We start from the raw sequence: 22527 nt of genomic DNA, 5'->3' as shown, positions 1-22527 counted from the left end.
TGTTTTGATAGAACTGTTATCTCCATTTCCGCTTACGTTGTCAGTAAAACCAATATTAACCTTATGAACACTTATAAACATTGCAAATATTATGTGGAGAAATCTATGACTTATGTAATATATAATGCAAAATAATACATTAAATTTAATAAAAGGTTGACTACTCGGTTACAATGTCGTTTCCTATTTTGTTGAGGACATGTAATACGATTGGAACTAATTTGGGATAATTAGATGTTGAAGTAAGGTCGTTTTAAGCTGCAAATTTATGCTCATCTGCTTTTCTTTTTAAGTTACATACTTTTTTCTATGAGTAATTTGTAATGTGCATTATTGAGCTATGTGACACCTAACGCTTCCACAAAATTTGAAAAATATGGAGATCCAACTATCCCGAATTAGTTCCTATCGAGTTATGTTTCCAACCAAAACAATCGACAGTATATCGACTGACTGTGACCAGCTAACTAGCTTACAACCTTAAATCTCTGACAACACCAAAAATGATTTAAATATTTTATTTAACATATTTGCAAGGATATGAATACGGGTGTGCAGTCACACATGAAAACCAGATATCCCACTTAATGCCAAACATCTCGTTATTTTAGGATCCCATTTTAGACCTTCGTGGACCTCTGTAACCTTTGACCCAGTAAAGAGCCATTCAGTCGAAATTTAACATCTTATGGGCAAAACTAAGCTCTTGTACGGCTGGGGCACAAGGAAAGCCTTTTTTCAAAATCCGTTGCCCCTGGCTAAGAAATGATTTGCTGGAACAGAAAAAACTAAAAAGAAAATTCCTCAAAAGATTTAGAAAATCTATTCTTTTGGTAAGAAAAAATAAGCTTATGTTTAACTTTAACAAAATTTGGCCAGATGAAATCATACCACATTTTAGACCTTGGTCGCACCGAAATCTATATCCCCATTTAGGTCCACATCGCTGAAAACACCACCACAAAGGGCGCCACGTATACGTTTTGGCAAGTAATGGAAGTGACAATGAGGGGTAGACCACATTCTAGGAGTGCGTAAATGTCAATGTAAAATGTTATAGCATGCTGAACAATATTAAAAACCAATCCGAATAACAGTGGAAAATTTACTTATTATTTGAAGATTTCCGCCAACAGTGCCAGATCAATAAAAAAATCCACGAATGTTCTGCAGGAGTAGTTGCGCACAGCCTGGGTAATGATGAAAACAATATTATCACGGCAAAAAACCCCTGAGGACTAGCCGATGAGAAACGTGACGATCAATATATTGGCGCCAGGTATCCATGGACCATAACCTTAATTGCTGTATCATTGACACAGAGTCCAATTAAGACCCACTTCGATATAAAACGTCTCTAACCAAAATGTTCAGACACAATTGTTGCTACTGATCTTAGAATATTTGTTGTATATTCAAGTGCTTTTTCTGCATTCTCTCTTGTGTAGACATCGTTCGGTATTTGATATCGGGCATGCACATCCGGGTATCTCGGATGAATATTGTCACATTTCAATTTCATGAGTGCTAAGGCATCAGCTTCAACATCTATTTCTGATGCATAATATGATAATGAAGATGCTAGGGAAATATTTACGTGACTGCGAGAGCGAGGCAAATAGCCAAGTGTTGCATACAGACCACCTTTCAGAGCCTTCTCGGCTGCCTGCTGACATTTAAATGACACCCATTCATAGCTTTTGCCACCTGTGTCCGCCAAGTCCTTACGTGCTGCATTTAGATCTACCCTTGCCTGCCGGAACCACCGCTTGCCTTCTGCAAGGTCTGGTCGCCTCGTGAATTTGGAGGAATTAGGTTCATCGTGTGAACTTTCTGCATCACTTTCATTTCTGTTTTGACTGTCCATCCTTGCTTCACTGTCCCAACTTTCATAGAAGGAAGAATATCCCTGGCCCTGATATCGAGGTCTAAATGAAGATAACGTCCTGCTTGGTCCACCAGTTGTTTTACTTCCACTAGCCTTTTTCTTCCTCGGACGGCCCTGTTCCAGCCTATTCAATCATTCTTGATATGTTTAAATACCTCATTAGCGAGTTCTTCGTTCCCAAAGTTCTTGTCGGGATGCCACTGGAGGTAAAGCCGTTTCATAGCCTTTCTCCGTTCGTCTTCCGTCAAAGAAGTGTCAAACCAAATATGTTCAAGAAGATCAGACACTTCATCAAGTATGTCATCCAGGGATTTTTGATCCCTATCTGGAAATGATGGTGATTTTTCAGAAGACATGAGAAAATTTGTCTGTCAAAATCCTACGTATTTTGTAAAGGTCCAGCGTTGAAACAACAATGAAATTCATCTTTTCCAATGTCAACTTCATAAATTCGTTTCACATTGTAAGTAGAATCATCTTTACATCCCCCAGTTAGTATTTTCACCTCTTTGATGATCTTTGCGTACACAAACGTAGATACAGTGCTAACATTATCTAATCTGTAACCGACATATTCATCTTTCCGGAAGTAATAATTTGGATGTTGCTTGAGGAGATGAATTTTATCCTGAGGTATTCCGATCCGAGTTGAGGCACGAGTGAATCAGAAATTTCAAATAATGTTTCACAACCTTCCATCTCAGATATGAATTAATCCTCTCCATTGACTTGAGTCTCAAGAGTTCGAAAATTTCTAGTTGTACTGAGTCAGCCATTCCTTTTAGTATTAATTTACATACTTCTCTTGCAAAATGGCGTGCTATTGTCATGGTATCGTCTTGTGACGAATGTTGCATGTATACAGAGTATCTTTGATGATCTTCCTGCAAGTAAATGGGTAAGGCTCGATAACACACAATTTGTCTAGATGCGATCTTGACAACATTAACTCTTACACAACGTACACAATGGATCTTAATAGTCTTCAGTCGTGTAAGACAAGTTTTCAATTCATTGGTAATGGCCATTTTTGAATGCCTTGCAATGAGTCTGAGGATGGCCTCAGCAAAATATTCTGATGAGAGTAGGCTAGTGAAATCTTCTTCATTGGTGCAGTATTGAAACTCTTCACATGCCTGTGTCGGCTGCAGCTCTTCCTCTACCATGCTGCTGAGGAACTTTGGCCTAAGGTGTTCTGGAATCCTTTCAACCAGGGTTTGTGGATGTGAATGTAGAGAGTATGGTGATAAGTCTACCAGAAATTGACATTTAAATCCCTGTGTTTTTCCAATCCTATCATACAAATCATTGAATACCAATTGGGTGGATTGATGTAGTTGTTTTGATTCATTTAACAAGTACATATTTTTCAGAGGAGGCAAGCGACCTGGAAGTGTTGCTGAATGTGTTGTGACCAGTGTTTGTTTATTTTGTAGGCATTCGAAAAGGCCATTAATTGCTTTTCTTGCTATGTTTAGACAATTTTCATCCAGTTCATGTGACCCATAAAGTTTGTACATCTCCTCCAAGGCAATGGCAAACTGTGTAGCTGTTGCTGTTTCCTGTGCCCCAAGCAGTCTAAAAAGTCCCACGTATTTCCCAAGTTTTAGTGGCATGCAGTGTAAAAACGGTTCTACAGTGCATTTATTTTGTTGAAGAAACACTTGACTTGCTCTGACCATCATGCACCCGTCTTCAACGATTACGAATGGGACATCATATAAGGCTGCATAGATTTGTTTACAAAAACTGCATACGTTTTCTGAACATTTTCAGAGCATGTGGACCATTCTGTTGCATAGTGTATGCATTTCTGTGTTATGAATTCATAAATCCCTACCATAACTTTAGACAGGAGTCCAGCTAATGCAGCATTACACTGGTCCAATCTTTCTCGAGCTTTGCTTTATTTCTTGAAGAAACAGCTTCTGCAATATTTCGACAGTGTTGCAAAACTCTATCAAGTGAAGGCACTGCCTTTATGCCTAAACTGCTTCTTAAGTTGGTGTTGCCATTCGTATAGTATGGATCAGCCCACTCTGGGAGTAGTGGTGATGCTGTCCACACTAGTTTTTCTTTCTCAAGTGCAACAGAGTCTCGGAAACATGTGAACGTCTCATCTTTCGTAAAATGTTCAGAGCAAATGGCTAGTTGTTCCTCGTTTGGCTTCTGTGCGGGTACAAACTTTACCTGAGATATTTTGTCAAGAATGACATCCTATGATGAAGATTGGTATATTTGAGTAGGTAGCAAACCAACATCTTGGCCTTCCTGATCTTTTTGCTTAAGTTATCATTACTTAGATTTTCAATCTCATGAGCAAATTTGAGGTACAAATGTTCATCAACAATCAGCCTCAGTCCACATAATCTGAGAAATGGATGCCAGTCTCCATTATTATATGGGGCCATTGGGAAATTTTGTTTCGGAAGCATTTCCCTGAAGATCTCATTTTGTTGATCAAAACACTGATTTGCACAGCGTAGAGGTTTAGATCCATCAACATTTGGAATAAATGCCAAATTTTTCAAGTGAGCAATGAGCCTGGAATCATTGCGATCACACTTTGGTGAATCTCTTAAAAATGTTAGATGCTGTAGGCGAGCTTCATCACTGAATTTCCCAAAATGGTAAAAGATGTATTCAGTGTATACTTCTAAAGGAGTTGTACTCTCTACACCAATTGCCTCATACAGAATCTGTAAACTAGTCTCTTCTTTCAGAAATACACAGTTACAAAGGCCAATCCACACATCTCTTTCTATATCGGGAATGCCTTCGTGTAGGACATGACACTTCCGCCACTGGTTGATACTGACTGGTGTTCCAAATATTGTGAAGTACAGTGGAAGACTTTTCAATTTCCTGAGATTTTGTTTGTCTGAGCATATTGCATATGTACATTCTTGAATATATTGAAGAAGTGTTATGCATTCTGATTCCTCCAGCGGCATGTTGTACTTACCAGTTTGGAAGTGATGGTAGAGAACTGATATGATGTCCTGCTGGGATGTTATATGAGCAACATGTTGCTTGAGTAATTCTTGTGCTTGTACTTTTGATAGCAACCGCACTGTTGTGTTTTTCATGACTTCAATTTCATTGTGGTTATCAAAGTCACAAGCTATTACGTCATAATCAACCTCTGGGCAATTAAGCTTACACAATACAGTTTCCACATCTCTGAAATTGTGTCGATATATGTTTCCTTCGAATTGCCGACTGTCAAGTATTGTCCTTGACAGTGATGGGGTCAGTAATTTTGACCCTTTATCTGGGATTATTGACCATTGCTGAAAGGACGCAATTGGGTCATTATCTCCATACCTAAGTGAATATAAGAAAGACCACAACGTCTTCATCCATTGTTCAGATGGCTGGTCACAACAACTAGGATTCCATTGCACATAGTGTCTACATCCTTTCCAATACGTTGGCATAACAAGATTCATTTTCGCTGAGAGATCATCTTGATTTAATTCTTTTAGTGCTGCTTCCTTATGAATTTCTCGACGGAGAATATGAACTATTTCTTCAGCAACAAACATGTGTGGTAACTTTGGCAAAAGTGAAGAAAATTCAGAAACATAAATGGGCTCATAGGCATTGTAAATCCTTAAAATGTAATCTGCACATAAGCACAGAGGTAATCCATCAAGGCACTTTTCTTTTGCTCTAAGGCAAAACTTTAAGATCACATTAACATGTTTAGCATTGCCAAAGCTTGTCTTACTGATGTTGCATGGTACTGGGCCAATATTACACTGTGGTGAAGACCAATTCTTTAAGAACTTCATAACGTTTTCTGGTGTCATTTTCTTTATATCCTCTACACCAGCTGAAACGAAGTTTTCGCCAATTTCACTAGTCAACACAGTAAGTGGAAATCCTGTCTCTAGAAGAATGCTTTCCAAAGAATCAGTTGTGTTATTAACTTTCTCTGAAAGACTCATGTTGAAGTATACGTCGACAAATGAAAACCATGTGACTGTCTCATCATTCTTAATTTCACCCAACCCTTCAGTTTTGGGGGGATGGGATGGCGTAATCACTGGGAAGAGTTCTTCCTTTGTAATGGACAGCAATTTATAGATTTGTTTCACAAGATATTTCCATTCTGTATGCACTTTTTTAATCATTGGGAAATTAGCCGAATATACCTTTACTGTTTTCTGAATATTTCCCTGCGTGCAGAAAGAATCTTTCAATTTTTTAAGAGCATCGAGCACACATGGTGCAATTACGTGTAACTGTATACATTCATTCCATTTACTCATATTGCCAGACTTCCATAAATGTCTTCTGTCTGACGTAAGGTTAAAGTGACCATTCACATTAAACGGGAGCCCTGTTTGTAAAGGTAGTGGCAGAAAGCAAAATGCTATAGACTCCAAATCTGCAGTTGTACCACTTTGAACTGACATGGCTGTTCCACCCCTTGGTAAAATAGACTTCACCATGTCTTCCATTTGACATTCAGGATGTTCCTTTTTGACAGTAGAAGAGAATCCAACCTGCCGCGTAATCAGCCATTGTTGTTCACTTCTATCTGAAACTTTTACGATCATGAAGTAACTGACTTTAGTTGGTGGTATCTCCCATATTTTTGATGGGTCTTTTTTTATGATTTTTGCTTGATATCTAACGTCTTCAGAATACCGCCTCCGTTGTACACTATCTTCAGTTGACATTTTTGCTGTCACTGTAGTAACATTTTTTACTTTCCGATCTTTACCTATTTCAGAAATTTTGATCGTTTGAATGTGATTCAAAAAGAGCAGAATATGATGAACTTCTTTTCTAAAAAGAGAAATCAGCCTTTGCATTTCTTCCTCATTGTATACCTTTTCTGAAATTTCGGATCCTCTTTTACGTAGGGGAAATCGGAACAATGTTGATCCTTCCAATTTCAACATGTCAGATAGATATGGCGACACGATGTCTGGAAAGTCTTTTCGTAATTTTGGAACCTTAATCCTTCTTCCTGGCTTTTGCTTTGTTGCACCAGGAACATATCGTACATGGGGATCAAAAACGAGAAGTTCAGTGTCATTTGTGATGAAGGAAGGACAATCAGTCAAATGATACACAGCATTGAAACCTATTCCATATTGACCAGTAGCCTCAGAAATATCTCGTTTGCCACCAATACCAAGGCGTTGTATTCCTGTAATATCTTCCTCTGTGAAAGGCTTGTCATTATAAACACATAGCGCAGGACCTTGGAGTTCTTTCCATCTATCACTGAAAACTCTGTTGGTGCTGTGGTAGCGTCTGTCATATATAAAATGAAGTTCTGTGGCTTTTGCGTCATCAGCATTTTGTACCAACTCTTTGAAGATTTCAGTGCCAGAAGGATAGTCTCTAATTATCCCTTTGATCCTATCTGTTAACTTCTCTTCTTGACCAAACTCTTCTCCAATGTAGAATCCCTCTGCAGATGAATAGCTGTCAAGCTTTCTTGACCTAACTACTTTAACACCAACCTTTCTCGCAAGGGGCCAGTTTATAGATCCATGAGTGAAAGAGTAGTCTTCCTCGCCATCATCAGAGGTTATCCAGTCAACATCTTTGTATGCCAGATGAATTGGATGACGGAGAATCATTTTTTCATCTGGTATGAAAATATCTCTAGCAGTGTCCTCTGAGATATACTTGCTGTTTTCGATTTGGTTCAACCAACGGCAAACCATTTGCAGCTCTTTATATGTTAATGGCCAACCACTTTTTATACTTGCTATCTTCATGAGGGCATTAATAAAATCTTCTAATTCAAAACTTTCTCTCACTTCACATGCTTTCAGGAGGTTGTTAAACTGCTTCAAATAATCTGGCATTCTGTATAAATAAGGTGCATCATTGGTATGCCAGTTATATGATATTTGTTGAGGATGTACGAAGGTACCATCCACAAACAAAAATGGTTTTGGGAACTTCTTTAGTTGCTGAAGTTCTGACTCTGATTCTGTTGGGTTTGTAGTGTCGAGGTTTTTGGTAGAATAAACCAAATGACTACTTGGTTGCACACCAAAGATACGATATTGCATGTATCCATATACATTGTTACAAACTTTCTCTAATATGGTGCAGTATTGTAGCGTATTTTTGCAATCAATGATATAAGAAAGATGTCTAAGAACGACTTCTATGGATGGTTGTTTGTTTAAACCAAGTAAATTTTCTACATCTGACGGAATTTTACCACATCCAAAACCTTCAGGATTTTCATCATTTAAGACTGGTTTTGTCGTGAAGACAAGAAGTTCATTTTGTCTGCAATGCACGTCGTTGGGTGAAAGAATCTCATTTGAAGACGCGTGCCATGGAAGAACAAAATCTTTCGGTTTTTTAAGCACAGGTAAAAACTGTGTCATACACAGTTTCATCCTGACGTCTTCTGGACACACTTTTCTTTGTGCACTCAGGTATTCTATCAAGTACTTAACACGCCAAAGTGCTTTTGATTTATCTCTTGCATACATTGGCTGTATTGACTCTGTTCGTTCAATAACATCTGACCAAAGCAAAGACTCCCTCGCCATTCCAAGTTCAGTAAGTTTTTCCAGGCAGCCATCAAGACTATAGTCACCATATGGAAATTTCTCATCGCATTCATCAAATAAATTTGCAAGAAGTGGAGAGCGTGGGTTCACAAGATCTGAGGGCTTAGACAACTTGCAACCATTTGGTGATGTTGGTATGCACAGACTTTCCTGAAGCAATTGTTTTAAGTACTCCCTACTTTTCCATTTATCCCGAGTAAGGGCATCAAGAATAAACTTGTCTCGGACATCTCTCTGAACGTCTACCAGATTAGGGAAAAAGTACTGTTGGTAGAACTGTTTTTCAGAGACAATCAAGTGTTGAACTTCGGAACACAGGTCTAAGACTTTAAAAGTTAGAAGAATTATATCTTCTATGTCAGCAGTTCTCTGATGTTTATGTGGCGCTTTGGCAAGGTGACTGTTGACTACTTGTCGAGCAGCAATTGCTAGATCTTTATCTTCCTTCTTCATGACAGGATCAATGATTTTTACAGACAACAAAGACAAACACCTGTGTCCGTCAATGTATGGTTCTTGCAGAAATACCTTTGGTAATGATTGTGTTCCATGGCCTCTGACTACACAGTTGTAAAATCCCCTAACAATGTCAACATAAAGTTCCCCTTTGTGTGTTGCAACAGGCCAGAGAGAGTAAACTACCCGTTTGTCTTGAAGTATGTCATTTTGCAGTAATGTTTCTAGTAGATGGACATATGCTCTGCTTATGACATCATTCATGAGAACTTCATTCCATCTGACTTCTATAGGTTTTTCAAGATCAGAATTTACATGTTGTCGAATACTTCGTCTATGTGAATCCACAGCAAAGCAACCATTAACATGGACGGGCATGTTGTTCTGGATGTTTAATGGAAGGAAACAGAAAAGTTCTCCCTTTGTTTCAGATACTGTGTATTTGAGGGCCCCATTAGCCTGTAACTTTACCGCTACACCTCCACAGGGCAAGAGACCACATCTTTTCCCCTCTTCTGTCAAAGCTAATGTTTTGGCTTCGCAGTCAGAAATGCATGAAGATATTATCCACATTTGCTCGTCATACACATGTTTGCCTCCATTTTGGTTGTTTTTATTGCAGGTAGTCTTCACTGTGTATGATACTACTGCTGGTGGTCGTAACGACAGAGATATGTCATTCTCAATTGCAGATGACATCTTCATATATGCTGTTCCATGTTTCAAATGTTGTCTGCATTCATCAAATGAGCTGAAGCCAGTTGAACCAGAAGTCACCTTTCTGTCAATTCCCTCTTCAATACTGAATGTGAGCAGCAGGTCTACATCCCTAACACTCTGGCTTTCAGGTCTCAATTGAAACACTTCTACTCGTTTCACATGTTGGGTAAAGAGAAGTAGTGAGAGTGACTGTTTTTCCAAAGCATTCACAAGTTTCTCCATTTGCTCCTGATCATATACCTTCAATGATATTTCACTTGTTTTGGCAGTATCTGCTGTTCGCAATGGAAATCTGAAGAGTGTTGAATCAAAAGAGGCTTGTTTGTTGAGGTCACATCCAAATATACCATTGTAGACATGGAATTGGTCTTTGTACATTCGAAGGACCCTGGGATTCTTTTCTAAGTTCAGCTTAATGCCAGGTTGAGACTTGCATTTGATAAGATTTGGTATGTGAGTCGTGTGGGGGTCAAACATAATGAAGAAGTTCCGTGTGATTAAACTAGGTACATCAGTCAAATTGTATACAGAGTTGAATCCTAAACCAAAGCGCCCAACCTTGTTAGTATCCTCCTTTTTTGTACCTCCTGCCAATTTGTTGATGTTTTGAAGATCTTCATCTGTAAAGACAGCATCGTTATATGCCCACAAGGCTGGTCCCTGACACGTCTCCATTTCTTTAGAAAATAATGTGGTTCTGTGATTAGTATTTTCTCGCCAATCAATCAAAAACTTCACCTCTTCGGCTCCTGCATCATCAGCATTCTGAATAAGTTCTTTAAAAATGCTACCTTCGACATAATCACTTAGGATATTTTTCAAACGTGTTGTCAGAGGTTCATATGGACCTGTAGATTCATATTCGAATCCCAAGGGATCAGGCTGAGCAAGTCTTTGACTTAAGGGAGGAATACCCAATAGACGTGCTGTCTTATTAGAGATCCTGTCATGTACCATACATAAAGGTTCATTACCATCTTCCTTTTCATTTTCAAAACTAATCTCTTCCATTAGACTGTTATTATCACAGTATGTGCATTCTGTACAAATTGCAAAATGCAAACCCATACTTTCACTTTTAATTGGGACGTATATTTTCTTCTGAAGGTATTCACCTATTTGATTATCTCCTCTTGTTATCCAATCCAAAATACTGACACATAATTGAAGATCTAGTTGAACATCAAGGTCACTTTTTCTATCAAGGGCTTTATCCTTGATAATGCTTAACACCCAAACCATGTCACCATCGCTAAACTTATTTCGGACACCACAGTCTTCAAGAAATCTTGTGATCTCCTTGACACATACAGGAATTTCAAAGAGATGAGGTTTCATATTAAATGTAAAATTTAACCTGAATGCCATTCTTTGCGGACTACTGAATCCATCTCCATTCCATATCCATGGACATCGCATTTTTTTCAAATTGGCCACAACATTACTTTCACAAGGGGAAGACGACAGTTCTTTGTCATGTAGCTCTTGTAACCGTGAGTATATTTTACAAACAGCATCTTCAACTACCTTGTTGAAACCCTTTGGTTTACACTTCCTTAAAGCAAGCCATTCATCAATTACAACATGCAATTGTTTAACAAGGATTTCAATAGATGGTGTGCAATCCCATTTCAAATACTTTTTCATATCATCACATATCATATCATCAGAAATTGATCCTATAATTGGCATAACTCCACCGACACAAGATGCATGGTCCATGGTATATATATCAGAAGGTGTGTAAAGGCTTGGGACGTCTTGGAACCATGGTAGCATTTCTGGATAGTCTTTTGTTCTCTGATGCAATCTTGGGACCCACTTTATAGCCTTCAAGTGTTCATAGAGAGGCTTGCCATCAATTTCATTTAAGAGAACATTTGGACTGTGATTCAGACACTGGAGGAGAGCCCTCGCTCTTTCAATATTTGGAATCCCTGTATTATTCTCATCGTGACATTTAAGAGCAGATGATAAAAAATCACGAGCTGTCAAATCATAAGTGTGCTTAAGCCCTAGGTCTTGAAGTACCACTAAAATTTCAGGACGACAGTATGGCTGAATTGGAAAGACATTTTGTCCGAAAAGTAAAATCTTGAGGATGCTGTCTTCAGGATCAAATAATTCATTAGGTTTTAATCTTGTGAGATCATCGGCCTTTACAAATGGGATTAGTCGTAGGCTGTGAGGCAGCATTGCATCTTCACTTTTTAGGCGGAACAAATTTTGGAAAATCCAAACCATGATTTCGTCTATCTCTTTAGACTGGTAGAAACCATTTTGAATGTCAGGTAGTATATATTTGGAGATGACCTCTATTAATTTCAAAGGCTTAATTCCAAGTAAGCTTGTGATTTTTTGAGAATCGGGATCATCTGTTGTAACCATGTCTGTCTTCAAAGGGATATTTTTGGGCAGCTCGTCAGAAACAGATGGGGCTAATGGATTTTCTAGTGTCGAATATAAAGGAGTGTCGGAGTCAGATCTTCTTCCACTTCTAGAAAGTACGTCAAAGATAGGCAACTGTGATATGAATTTCCCTCCTTCAGAAGGCAGTTCTGAGGGCAATAATCTAGCTAAAAGACGTCGAAGGCTGACTTTCTCTATACCAGATGCTGCCTCTAGATTTCTATACTTTGTAAGACCACATTTAATCAGGACTTCTAAAACACCATTAGGAGTCATCGAGTTTATGTACTTCTTCAACTGAGAATGTCTCAAATATTTAGCAGGATGCGATATAACAATCACCCCCATTCTTCTAAGGCAGGAACAGACATTTTCAATGTCATCTGAGATATCTGTTGTTGCAAATATGGAAGGAATTGCTGCATTCAGCTTCAGGAGTTTAACCTCCTCATTAGTTTCCTGAATAGGGATGATTGGTAAATCTTTAAACTGATTTATGTCATCAGTACAACTTTTCTGCAGCCACGTCCACAGTGTTTCAAGCCAAATTCTTTGTGGTTGACCTTTTCTGCCAGGTGTCCACTCGACAACATTTTTATCGGTGGTGAACCACTCCTCTGGCAGTGTTTCACGTAAATATTTTACAACATCATCATCTCTAAGGAATCTTACTTGAGTTACATCAGCTTCAGCAACCTTCTCCAGTTTATCCTTTGCAGTATATAAGAGATCAGAATGCACAAAATGGAAGGAATTACTTGTGCTTGGAAATAGAGAGTATGGATTTGTGTTTGTAGGCAGTAGAACGGGAGTTCTCGTGTGGTCTGGTGAAAAAGTTGTATACAATCCATCTGACAAACGAAGAAGTGGTACATTGTTAAGATCTTGAAGGTTGTCATCATCAAGACAAAACTGGAGAAGGGAGGTTTTCTCATCAATTGTACATTTAGTTACATCATATTTACGCACACATTGGCGAAGAATGGCGGGAGAGATTGTTTGTGGATATCTTACATAATCTTTAATTAAATCTAAGACGTTGTCAGGTAAGGAAACAACTGGTTGGCTACAGACGTTAACGAGGTAGTTGATCACAGTTTCTGATACTTTGGACATATGATGTGGCTGTCTTTCAAGAGTATCCAATAGCATTTCCTTCAGAGAAATCCATTGTCCACCATTTGCTTTTGTGTGGAAAACTCTCTCTTTGGATATAATGTCGATAAACGGTTGAAGGAAATCTCTCCAGTGGCTTCTAATATTACTATTTGTTGGCCAAGCTGCATATATATAAGAGGGTGGTATTGATTGTCTCAAAGAATGCTTAATAAGCATTGCATATGCTTTCGGCAGCAATGTCTGTACCAGAAGCTGGTTCCATTCAGCTGTCAGATCATGCTGTTGATCAGTAGCCGGCCACTTTATGCTTCTGCGGTTGTCGCTTAATCCAAAATATCCATGGATGTGAACTGGAAATCCAGTTTCGCTTTCTTCACATGGAGGCAAGGGTAGGAAACAAAATACTCTACCATCAACTACATGCATGCCTTCACCCTGGCATTGCATGGCTAAACCGATCCATGGCAACAGCTGCAACTGTTCTGCTAACTGTCTCATTCTTTCAGAAGCATCTCCAAACACTGCATTAAGAACCAACCATTTTTGAGTAGTAGTTCCTTCTTCATTTGTTATAGTCACCGTGTGATGGTTGAAATGGGGAGTGGGCAGCTCAGTTTGTTTTAGATCTTTGATGAACCTCGACATACCAGCTTTGTCACTTGTGTCGTTTCTGACTTCAAAGATAAGTTTTTCTTGTCCTCCTTGTTCTACTTCAAATAGACTTACAGAAGTAACATGTTTCAGAAATAAAAGGATACTGTCAGCATCCTCCTTAAAAGATTGAAAAAGCTCTCTCACTCTTTCTTGGGTAAATATTGTGGAAGACAGGGAAGGTGATGGAGTTCTACGAAAGGGGAACCGAAATAGTGTTCCATTAAACTTTCCCTCGCAAAAATGTTCATCACCTATGCCAAGAATGTTTTTGAATGGTGAACATTGATCGGAGCAATTCTTTAAGCTTTTGTCATTCAAGGAGAATGCTTTACCTGTCTCTCCACCTCCAAAATGTTGTGTAAATGGGTCAAAGAATGCAATTTGGTTTGAGCTCATCAGCGATGGCATATCTGTTGAGAGAACAGAGCAAACAAGCAGAACTAAAACATCACTCTCCGTAAATGTGTTTGTGTAGCTGTGGGGGCCATTCGTGACTTCTCATAAGAAAAAGAATTTTCACTGATCTGCAACATGACTACAACAAGATGAAAAATTTGCATTAAACACCAAAGCGTTGCCTCAATTCACTCTTCCAAACTATTGTGGTCGATGACAATATAAATCTGTGAATATCTGTCACGGAATGTCAATATTCAGCCTTATCTTTTATTATTATTATTATTATTATTATTATTATATCATTTTATGATCAAAGAGTTCTGTACTCCAGATCAAATTTTAAACAGGAATATAAGACTTTCAAGCTTTGCATCTTCCTTATCGAATTAGAAAGGTGTCTTTATGGAGGACTCTACTCACATCTTGCACCTTACTTTAAACTTAAAGTTCGGCTTCGGAATATTTTCATGATATCACAAAAATAACCAAATAACCATGACAACTGGACAGCTTACCTTACAGTGATGACTTACCAGTTAAATGATATACAGACACAAATCCGAGACCAAATCTTCCAACTTTAAGCGGATCCTTCTCTTTTACGCTTTGCTGTACATTCTGGATACCCTTCCAGTCATCGTCAGTGAACACTTCATTGTTGTAGCAATATAATGATGCTCCTTGAAAGTCTGCCAGGCTGGGTGTAAGTAATGTTTCTATTCCATGTTGTCTGGTGTCTAACAGAAATTTAACCTCTGTCGCTCCAGCATCATCAGCATTCTGAACTAATTCCTGTCATTATATGATAAAAAGTGTTGTATAAGATTTATAAACGTGGTGGTATCTTTTTATTAAATATCGTATGTACGTCAACGGCAAAAGTCCATGCCTGATCAAAAAGGTAGGGTTCTATCTTATTGTAAAACTTAATAAGAGCATTTTAAGTAGCTACCTATCAAATTGAATACCATCGGACCAGCAGTATAAGCGACAAGCCATCGTTGATGACACAGTCCCCTTTTGTTAATGGGTACTTTGATTACAAGTCCTCAGAGAGGATAGAGTCCTCTTCATTAATTAGGTCTGTGATAAAAATACTTTGACACATATGGCGCTCAATGGCCAAGAATGAGTTCCATGGTGATGAAAACTTAAAACCAATGTAGGCCACCATCCTAAAAGTCATTAAATGAGTCAACTAGGAATTAATCGACAGGATGTTGCAAAACATTTTTGCATACTATCCTAACACTAACAGATTATCACCGGTACCATATTTCATAAAGTTTGATGCAGTATTTACAACACTATGAGATCAACATCTGTATCAAGTTTCATCAAATTTGACGCAGTATTTGTGGATATATCACTCTAATTAGGAAAGTTCATCACATATGCAATTACAAATTAATTAAAATGACACTGATAAATGTCTTTTTCAATGTTAAAGCAATGTGAGCTTAACATCTGTACAAAGTTTCATGAAATTTGATGCAGTATTTCTTGACATATCAGCCTAATTACGAAACTTCAATAATTGAGATGAAACTGCTACATGACGTGAAACAAATTGACGAGCATATGTATGAAATAGGTCGATGTCCTTGTACCAACTTTGAATGATACTGGCGGAAATATGTCTGAGTCATGGCTCTGTACATGAAAAATTTTTAACAAAATTGCCGCCACTCAGCGATATTTGATCTTACTGTTTAAAAAATCAAATATGTATGACATAAGTCAATGTTCATCTGCCAACTTTGAATAAAATCAGTTGAAACTTGCGAGAGTTATGCCTCTCAACATGAAAAAAAAACCAACAAAATTGCCACCATGTCGCCATATTGGACCATATCGTGAAACAAATCGACGTACAAATGTATAATATAAGTCAATGTCCTTGTACCAACTTTGAATAAATTTGTTTGATACATGTCTGAGTTATGGTTCCAAACATGAAAAAATCGTTAAAAAATGGCCACACGGCGGCCAGATTGGATCGTATCACGAAACGAATCAATGTGCATATGTATGACATAGGTCAATGTCCTTGTACTAAGTTTGAATAAAATCGGTGTATAAAATCGGTATAGACCTGCCCGAGTTTTGGCTAAGGACATGAAAAAATTGTAACAAAATGGCCACACGGTGGCCATATTGGATCGTTTCACAAAACAATCAATGTGCATATGTATGTGTATATGCATACGTAGGTCAATGTCCTTGTACCAACTTTGAATAAAATCGGTTGAGATATGCCCGAGTTTCCCTCTGTACATGAAAAAATCGTAACAAAATGGCCGCACGGCAGCCATATTGGATCGTATCACTCAACAAATTGACGCGCATATCTATGATATTAGTCAATTAGTCCAGTCAATTTAGGGTTTAACCTAGGACTAATTGCAACAGAAATTATTTCTTCACCATGACCTTTGGAAAGGTCTCACTAATGACATATTAAAAGTATAGGAAAATATAAGGGGTGAAAATGGGTTAAATTTGCATATATTCAAATTAGCTATAAATAGCCTTTAAATGACCGCTATACTCACATTTTGGGCATGTAAAACTGAATTCAAGATTTTTTTCATTGCAACACAATTTACTAAGGTTCAAAAAGTTATTTTCTAAATGTCTTGAACAATAAATATCATGCAAATATTAACTAATTTGCATAAATTCGCAGTTTTTCCATTATTTCAGACAAAATAAATGTTTAAGTTCATATATAAACAAATGTTTTCTCTATAAAATTATTAAGGTTTTGCAAGAAATATCAAAAACCATCCCCCAAAAAATTTGGGTTAACCTAATTTGCATGCTAATTATTTTAAAATACGATAAGCCTAATTTGCATAATTGACACAAACTGTCTTCTGAATACAATACGACTACAATAGCTTCCATTTACATTTTCTGGTTATTCAGAAATGCAGTGAATAAAGAGAAGAATTTCAGAGCATTACTGTTTAAATAAAGAGAATCAGAATACATTCTTTGGATATTCTTCTTTCTTTTACGACGTTAAGGTTCCAAGACAAGAAATTTGACCTTTTTAATCTTACAATTCTCTAACGGTTAATAAGCTCAGAACCCCTGTAAAGTATACATTTTCTGAAAGCCTAGATATAGGGGAACATTTTGCTAACCACAGTGTCTCCATTGTTTAGATAACTATCACGTGACACGGTAATTTGCATAACCTTTCAAAAATCGGTTTTCCCTATGTTTTGTCTCAATACTTCAAAATGTCTGACTCAAACTTGCTGGAATGCAAGCTGTCACAACGCTCTTCCAACGTGTCTCAGATTTTTTATATCTTGCTTAGTTTTTTTGGAGCACAATTTTAAAGAAATCAACTACGCTTAAATTCACTGCTCTGGAAGTTTTTCTGGCATAAAAACTGTTGTAGAAGGTTTAAAAAAATTCTGAGACACACTTTTGAAGACCCTTAGGACAACTTGCACTCACACAAATTTCAGCCACATATCTCAAAGCATTGAAACAAAACATAGGGAAAACCGATTTTTGAAAGGTTATGCAAATTACCTGTCACGTGATAGCTATGTAAACAATGGTGACACTATGTTAACCAAACTGTTTCCCTATATCTAGGCTTTCCGAAAATATACAATTTACGGGGGTTCTGAGCTTCTTAAACACTAGAGAATTGTTGGTTTAAAATGGTCAATTTCTTGTCTTGGAACCTTAAGGTTATTCATGAAAAAACATTGGACGTGTTCAATTTTTTGACATCCATTGTCAATAGTTCAGTCATTTTCTCCTACAATATGTTCGATTGCAGTAAAATATTTGAAGGAATTTTTTATGCTTTTCGTCACTATTTTCAATGACGATGGAAATATTCAGTTACTAATAAATGGTTCACCACACTTAAAAGTTGTGCCTGTGAATCATCTTTCTCATTATTGAACTATCATTGGTATCAATACGAGCATCATTTGAATCACCATGATGGTGGTGGTGATGATAACTGTTATGATGGTCATTATCATATCATAAATTTCTTCCTCTTCCTCCCTGTTCACATCTTCCTCTAGGTGGTTCATTTGTTTACAGCCTATATCCTTTCGTTGATAACAGAAAATCTAGATTTTGCTTTCTGCCGGGGTTATTGAGGCTGCTGCAGTTCGTCGTAGAACACATAAGAATGGGGAAGGGTAACTCAATGAAAATTGTGAAGCAAGGGATGATATAATTGTACCGCGCATCACATCACATTTTTGATGTGCAAGTATCACTCATGGGGCTGTTTATGTAATGGACTTTCCGTTTGCAGATTATTAGACTTTTGTATCATTACCAATAAGATCGATTCAAGGAATTTACAATCTGGCCAATCTGAGGTGAGACTTTCATAAGTTTCAAAATACAGGATGACCAATTATATGATAATTTGATGTCAAAAATGTGATATCTTAATTGATAAACTCGTTAACGGCAGCTTTTCTGATGCAAACCCCTTCACATTTTGGTTTTCTTGTGTCACGGTTATAAAAATTAGAAAGAGCAGCTAGACCATGTAACATTATGAAAAGTATATAGATTGGCTTTTACCAGTGATTTAGATTATCATGATTCAGTCAACAGATTTTTTTTCAGTTTTTCCTTAAATTCTATTGCTGTGCTCTGTAAGATTAAACAGGAAATCTCTCTTATTAGTCCATTATATGACTTTATATTAATTTTCAATTGTTTTCCTCAAGAAATTTCAAAATTTTGAGAAATGCAGTGTCCTTTGATTATCGAAATGTCTTTCAGCTGCTTAAGGAACAGCTTTTCTCATCACATATTTCATGATAATTGGCAGTATAGTGTAATAATTGTACCTCTATATCATCATGATCATTATAATTGTATTTCTATATCATTATTATCGTAAATTTCTGTATGTGGTATTAACAGGCAAGTTGCACACAGTCAAAAGTATATCTGATTTACCATTGACCACATAACCTGGTCTTTAATTACATTTTACCAACACTTAATCTATATTAGTAATACCGGTAAGGGTGAAAATAAAAGAAACCATTAGAGCTGAAACAAAAATTTTCTTCAGCCTGCCTTAGTACAAAGCGTTGGTTATTTGGCCAAGCATTTTGGTATGCATTAAGACAATCCAAATCCGCCAGAAAGTTTCAAATATTATTTGCAGGTATAGGGATTAAATTGTCTTGACATTATGGAAATTCTCTAGATAATTGAAACGAACTATACGAATCAATCATCGTTTAGTTTCACAGGGCTTTTCATTCTGTATGCCCTATTAGTATACAAAATCATTACAATGAGTTAAAATACACAAAAAATAATCATGTCAATTTCTTTGCACTGAGCAAAATGCTCATTCAAGTTATAAAATGATCATCTTCCGATAGGAAGTACTTAAAGTAATAAATAACTTAAACAAGTAGTGTCTCTTAATGTAACTTCTCGTTTTACTGATAATATGATTAATGAAAATAAGTTGACGTCAATTTAAAAATTTAAAGAAACTTATTTTAATGATCATCATATAGGATTTATGCACATGAGGAATCGTTCAAAAATAGGTAAAATATATTAAGCAATGTTAGTAAAAAATTCAAATCTCTCTTCACGATATTGTATAACATTTCAAGTTTCAAGTATTACATTTAATAGAACGTAGGCATTTCCTATAACTTTCCATGAACCTACTAAAATTTACAATGAAGAAATAGTTCTAATGATCTCTGTCGTTTTTTAACATTATATATAGTCATTTATAGGTCAAAGAAAGGGAAAAGTAAATGGTAGGAGGGGCACATTGCAGTTGTGTAAAATGAGGAATCTTAAATGATATGATGCATTGCCTACACACACACACACACACACACACACACACAGAGAAAATTAATTATTCAAATTGCTTGAATAAAATGTCAATTTGTTAAATATATTTTAAGAAATCTATTAACGGCAACGATTTTGTTCCCATTTCTGAATTTTACATTTATTCAAATTATGCACTGTCTCACCTATCCCTCTTAGAGTTTACTAGTTTTTTGTTTGTCGTTCTGGGACCCTCCCGAAATACAGAGTGGAAACATAAACTACTTTTTGTGTAGATTAAATATAATTATAGGTGAAATGCAGTGAAAAGTGAAACACAGTGGCAGCCATACTTGATTTACACAAATTAGGAATGTTTCTCGGGCGATAAAATATATTCAAAAATATTGCGTGGACAAAAAATAAGATAAATGCATACATTGCTTGAACATAATGTCGCGTTTTCCTCAATTCAATATGCATATTTCTTTTATCAGTGAATGTAGTGCACCCATTATCCGTTTACATCTATGCAAATTAGGTAAAATTATACCTCTCAGATTGTATTGGACTTTTAGTATGTCATTCTAGGACCTCTCTAAAATACGCAGAGAAAAAAATAATTCTATTGCTGTCAGAAGTAGCTTAAAATAGTTATTAATTAGGGATATTCAAAGAAAAAGAAGTGTTGTGGCGGCCATATTGAATTTATGCAAATGAAGAATATTCTATGACGACAAAATATTTCCATCAACATTACCTAAACCTACAATAAGGCAAATACGCCTAAAACCTGCATATATCATGATTCTACAAAATGTTTTTAGTAGAAATATTCTATCAGCACCTAGTTTGTAACCATAACCTTTTTACGTGTATGCAAATTAACGGTATGCATTGTTTACATTTCTAGATTGTACAAGGCTTTTAGTATGTCATAGTAGGACTTTTCTGAAATATACAGTGAATAAATTATTCTATTGCTCTCAAATATAGCTTAAAAATAGTTATTAATTGGGAAAAATACAAAGAAAAGTAAAGGTTGTGGTGGCCATATTGGATTTATGCAAATGAGGATTATTTCTATGACGACAAAATATTTCCATCAACATTACTTTAACCAAAAACAAAAGCAAATAAGCCAAAAACCTGCATAACATGTCATGTTTAGCCAAATATTTTTAGCAGAAACATTCTATCAGCACCAAGTTTGTAACCACAATCTTTTTACATCTATGCAAATTAGGCACTGTTTACAATTCTAGATTGTACTACACTTTTAGTATGTTATTCTAGGACTTCTCACAAATACAAAGTGAAAAAATTATTCTATTGCTGTCAGTAGTAGCTTAGAAATAGTTATTAATTAGAGGAAAACAAAGAAAAGTGAAGTGTTGTGGCGGCCATATTGGATTTATGCAAATGAGGAATATTGCTATGACGACAAAATATGTCCATCAACATTGCCTAATCCAAAAGCGAGGCAAACAAGCGAAAAACACTGTATCAACATTATGTTTAGCCACATATTTTAAGTAAAAACCATCTATCAGTGACAATTTTATACCCATGAGCCCCCTTTACATTTATGCAAATTAGGCACTGTTGCACCCCTTAGATTTTATTATACTTTTAGTATGTTATTTCTAGGACCTCTCCAAAATGCATGGTGAAGAAATAATTTATGTTGCAATTAGTCCTAGGTTGACCCCTTTTTTGGCTTAGATTGACTGGACAATGTCCTTGTACCAACTCTGAATAAAATCGGTTGAAACATGTCTGAGTTATGGCTCTGTACATGAACAAATCGTGCTAAAATGGCCGCCTGGCGGCCATATTGGATTGTATCACAAAACAAATCGACGTGGTTATGTATGACATATGAAGTAATCTTTGTACCAAGTTTGAATGAAATCGCTCCAGGCATCTCTGAGATATTTGCGTGAACGGACGGACGCACGCATGCACAGACGGATGCACGCACGCACGCGCGCACGCATGGACATGACCAAACCTACAAGTCCCCCGGACGGTGTCCGTGGCGACTAAAAATTACGTTATGACTAAAAACAAAAAAATGCCAAAATACGTCACCGTGGCAATGAAACTAAATGAAATCATACCTAGCAACTTACAACTCAGATTCGATTGCTACTTTGCACACTTGGAATTACATTTATTTGATACGGGCGTGTCTTGCTGATGGTGTTGTACACGAAACAAAGGCCTCTCTGCGACCACGTTGGCCTTAGCATTCTACTGTACTGTAAGCTTACATGTGAAACATGAGTGCAAAAACACATACTGTACCTTTAATGGCTCTCATGAAAGCCGAGGTCATCAAAGTCGATACTCTGAGTACAAGAGCATTTTGATCAGCACGATCTTGATATATTGGAAATACAGACCGATGGGGACACACACGTACAAACACACTCATATACGCAGACAAACAATGAATTGAAAGATAATGAGTAAACACAGGAGCTATTTTGAATAAGA

General features: G+C 36.8%; 1 protein-coding gene across 1 annotated transcript in view; it reads right to left on the bottom strand.

The window, feature by feature from the left end:
• The window catches only part of LOC139116160 (sacsin-like), a 32244-nt gene that overhangs the window by 3229 nt on the left and 6488 nt on the right, over positions 1–22527 (bottom strand). The window contains exons 5-6 of the mRNA XM_070678706.1: positions 14742–15000; positions 14142–14219 (exon numbers count right to left, since the gene is read on the bottom strand). Coding sequence (XP_070534807.1) covers positions 14142–14219; positions 14742–15000 — 337 coding nt within the window. The remainder of the gene's footprint in view (positions 1–14141; positions 14220–14741; positions 15001–22527) is intronic.

The sequence above is a fragment of the Ptychodera flava genome, chromosome 17, assembly GCF_041260155.1.
Source record: "Ptychodera flava strain L36383 chromosome 17, AS_Pfla_20210202, whole genome shotgun sequence".
In the NCBI taxonomy this organism is placed as follows: Eukaryota; Metazoa; Hemichordata; class Enteropneusta; family Ptychoderidae; genus Ptychodera; species Ptychodera flava.
The sequence above is the reverse complement of the archived record's forward strand: the minus strand, read 5'-3'. Positions and strand labels throughout refer to the sequence as shown.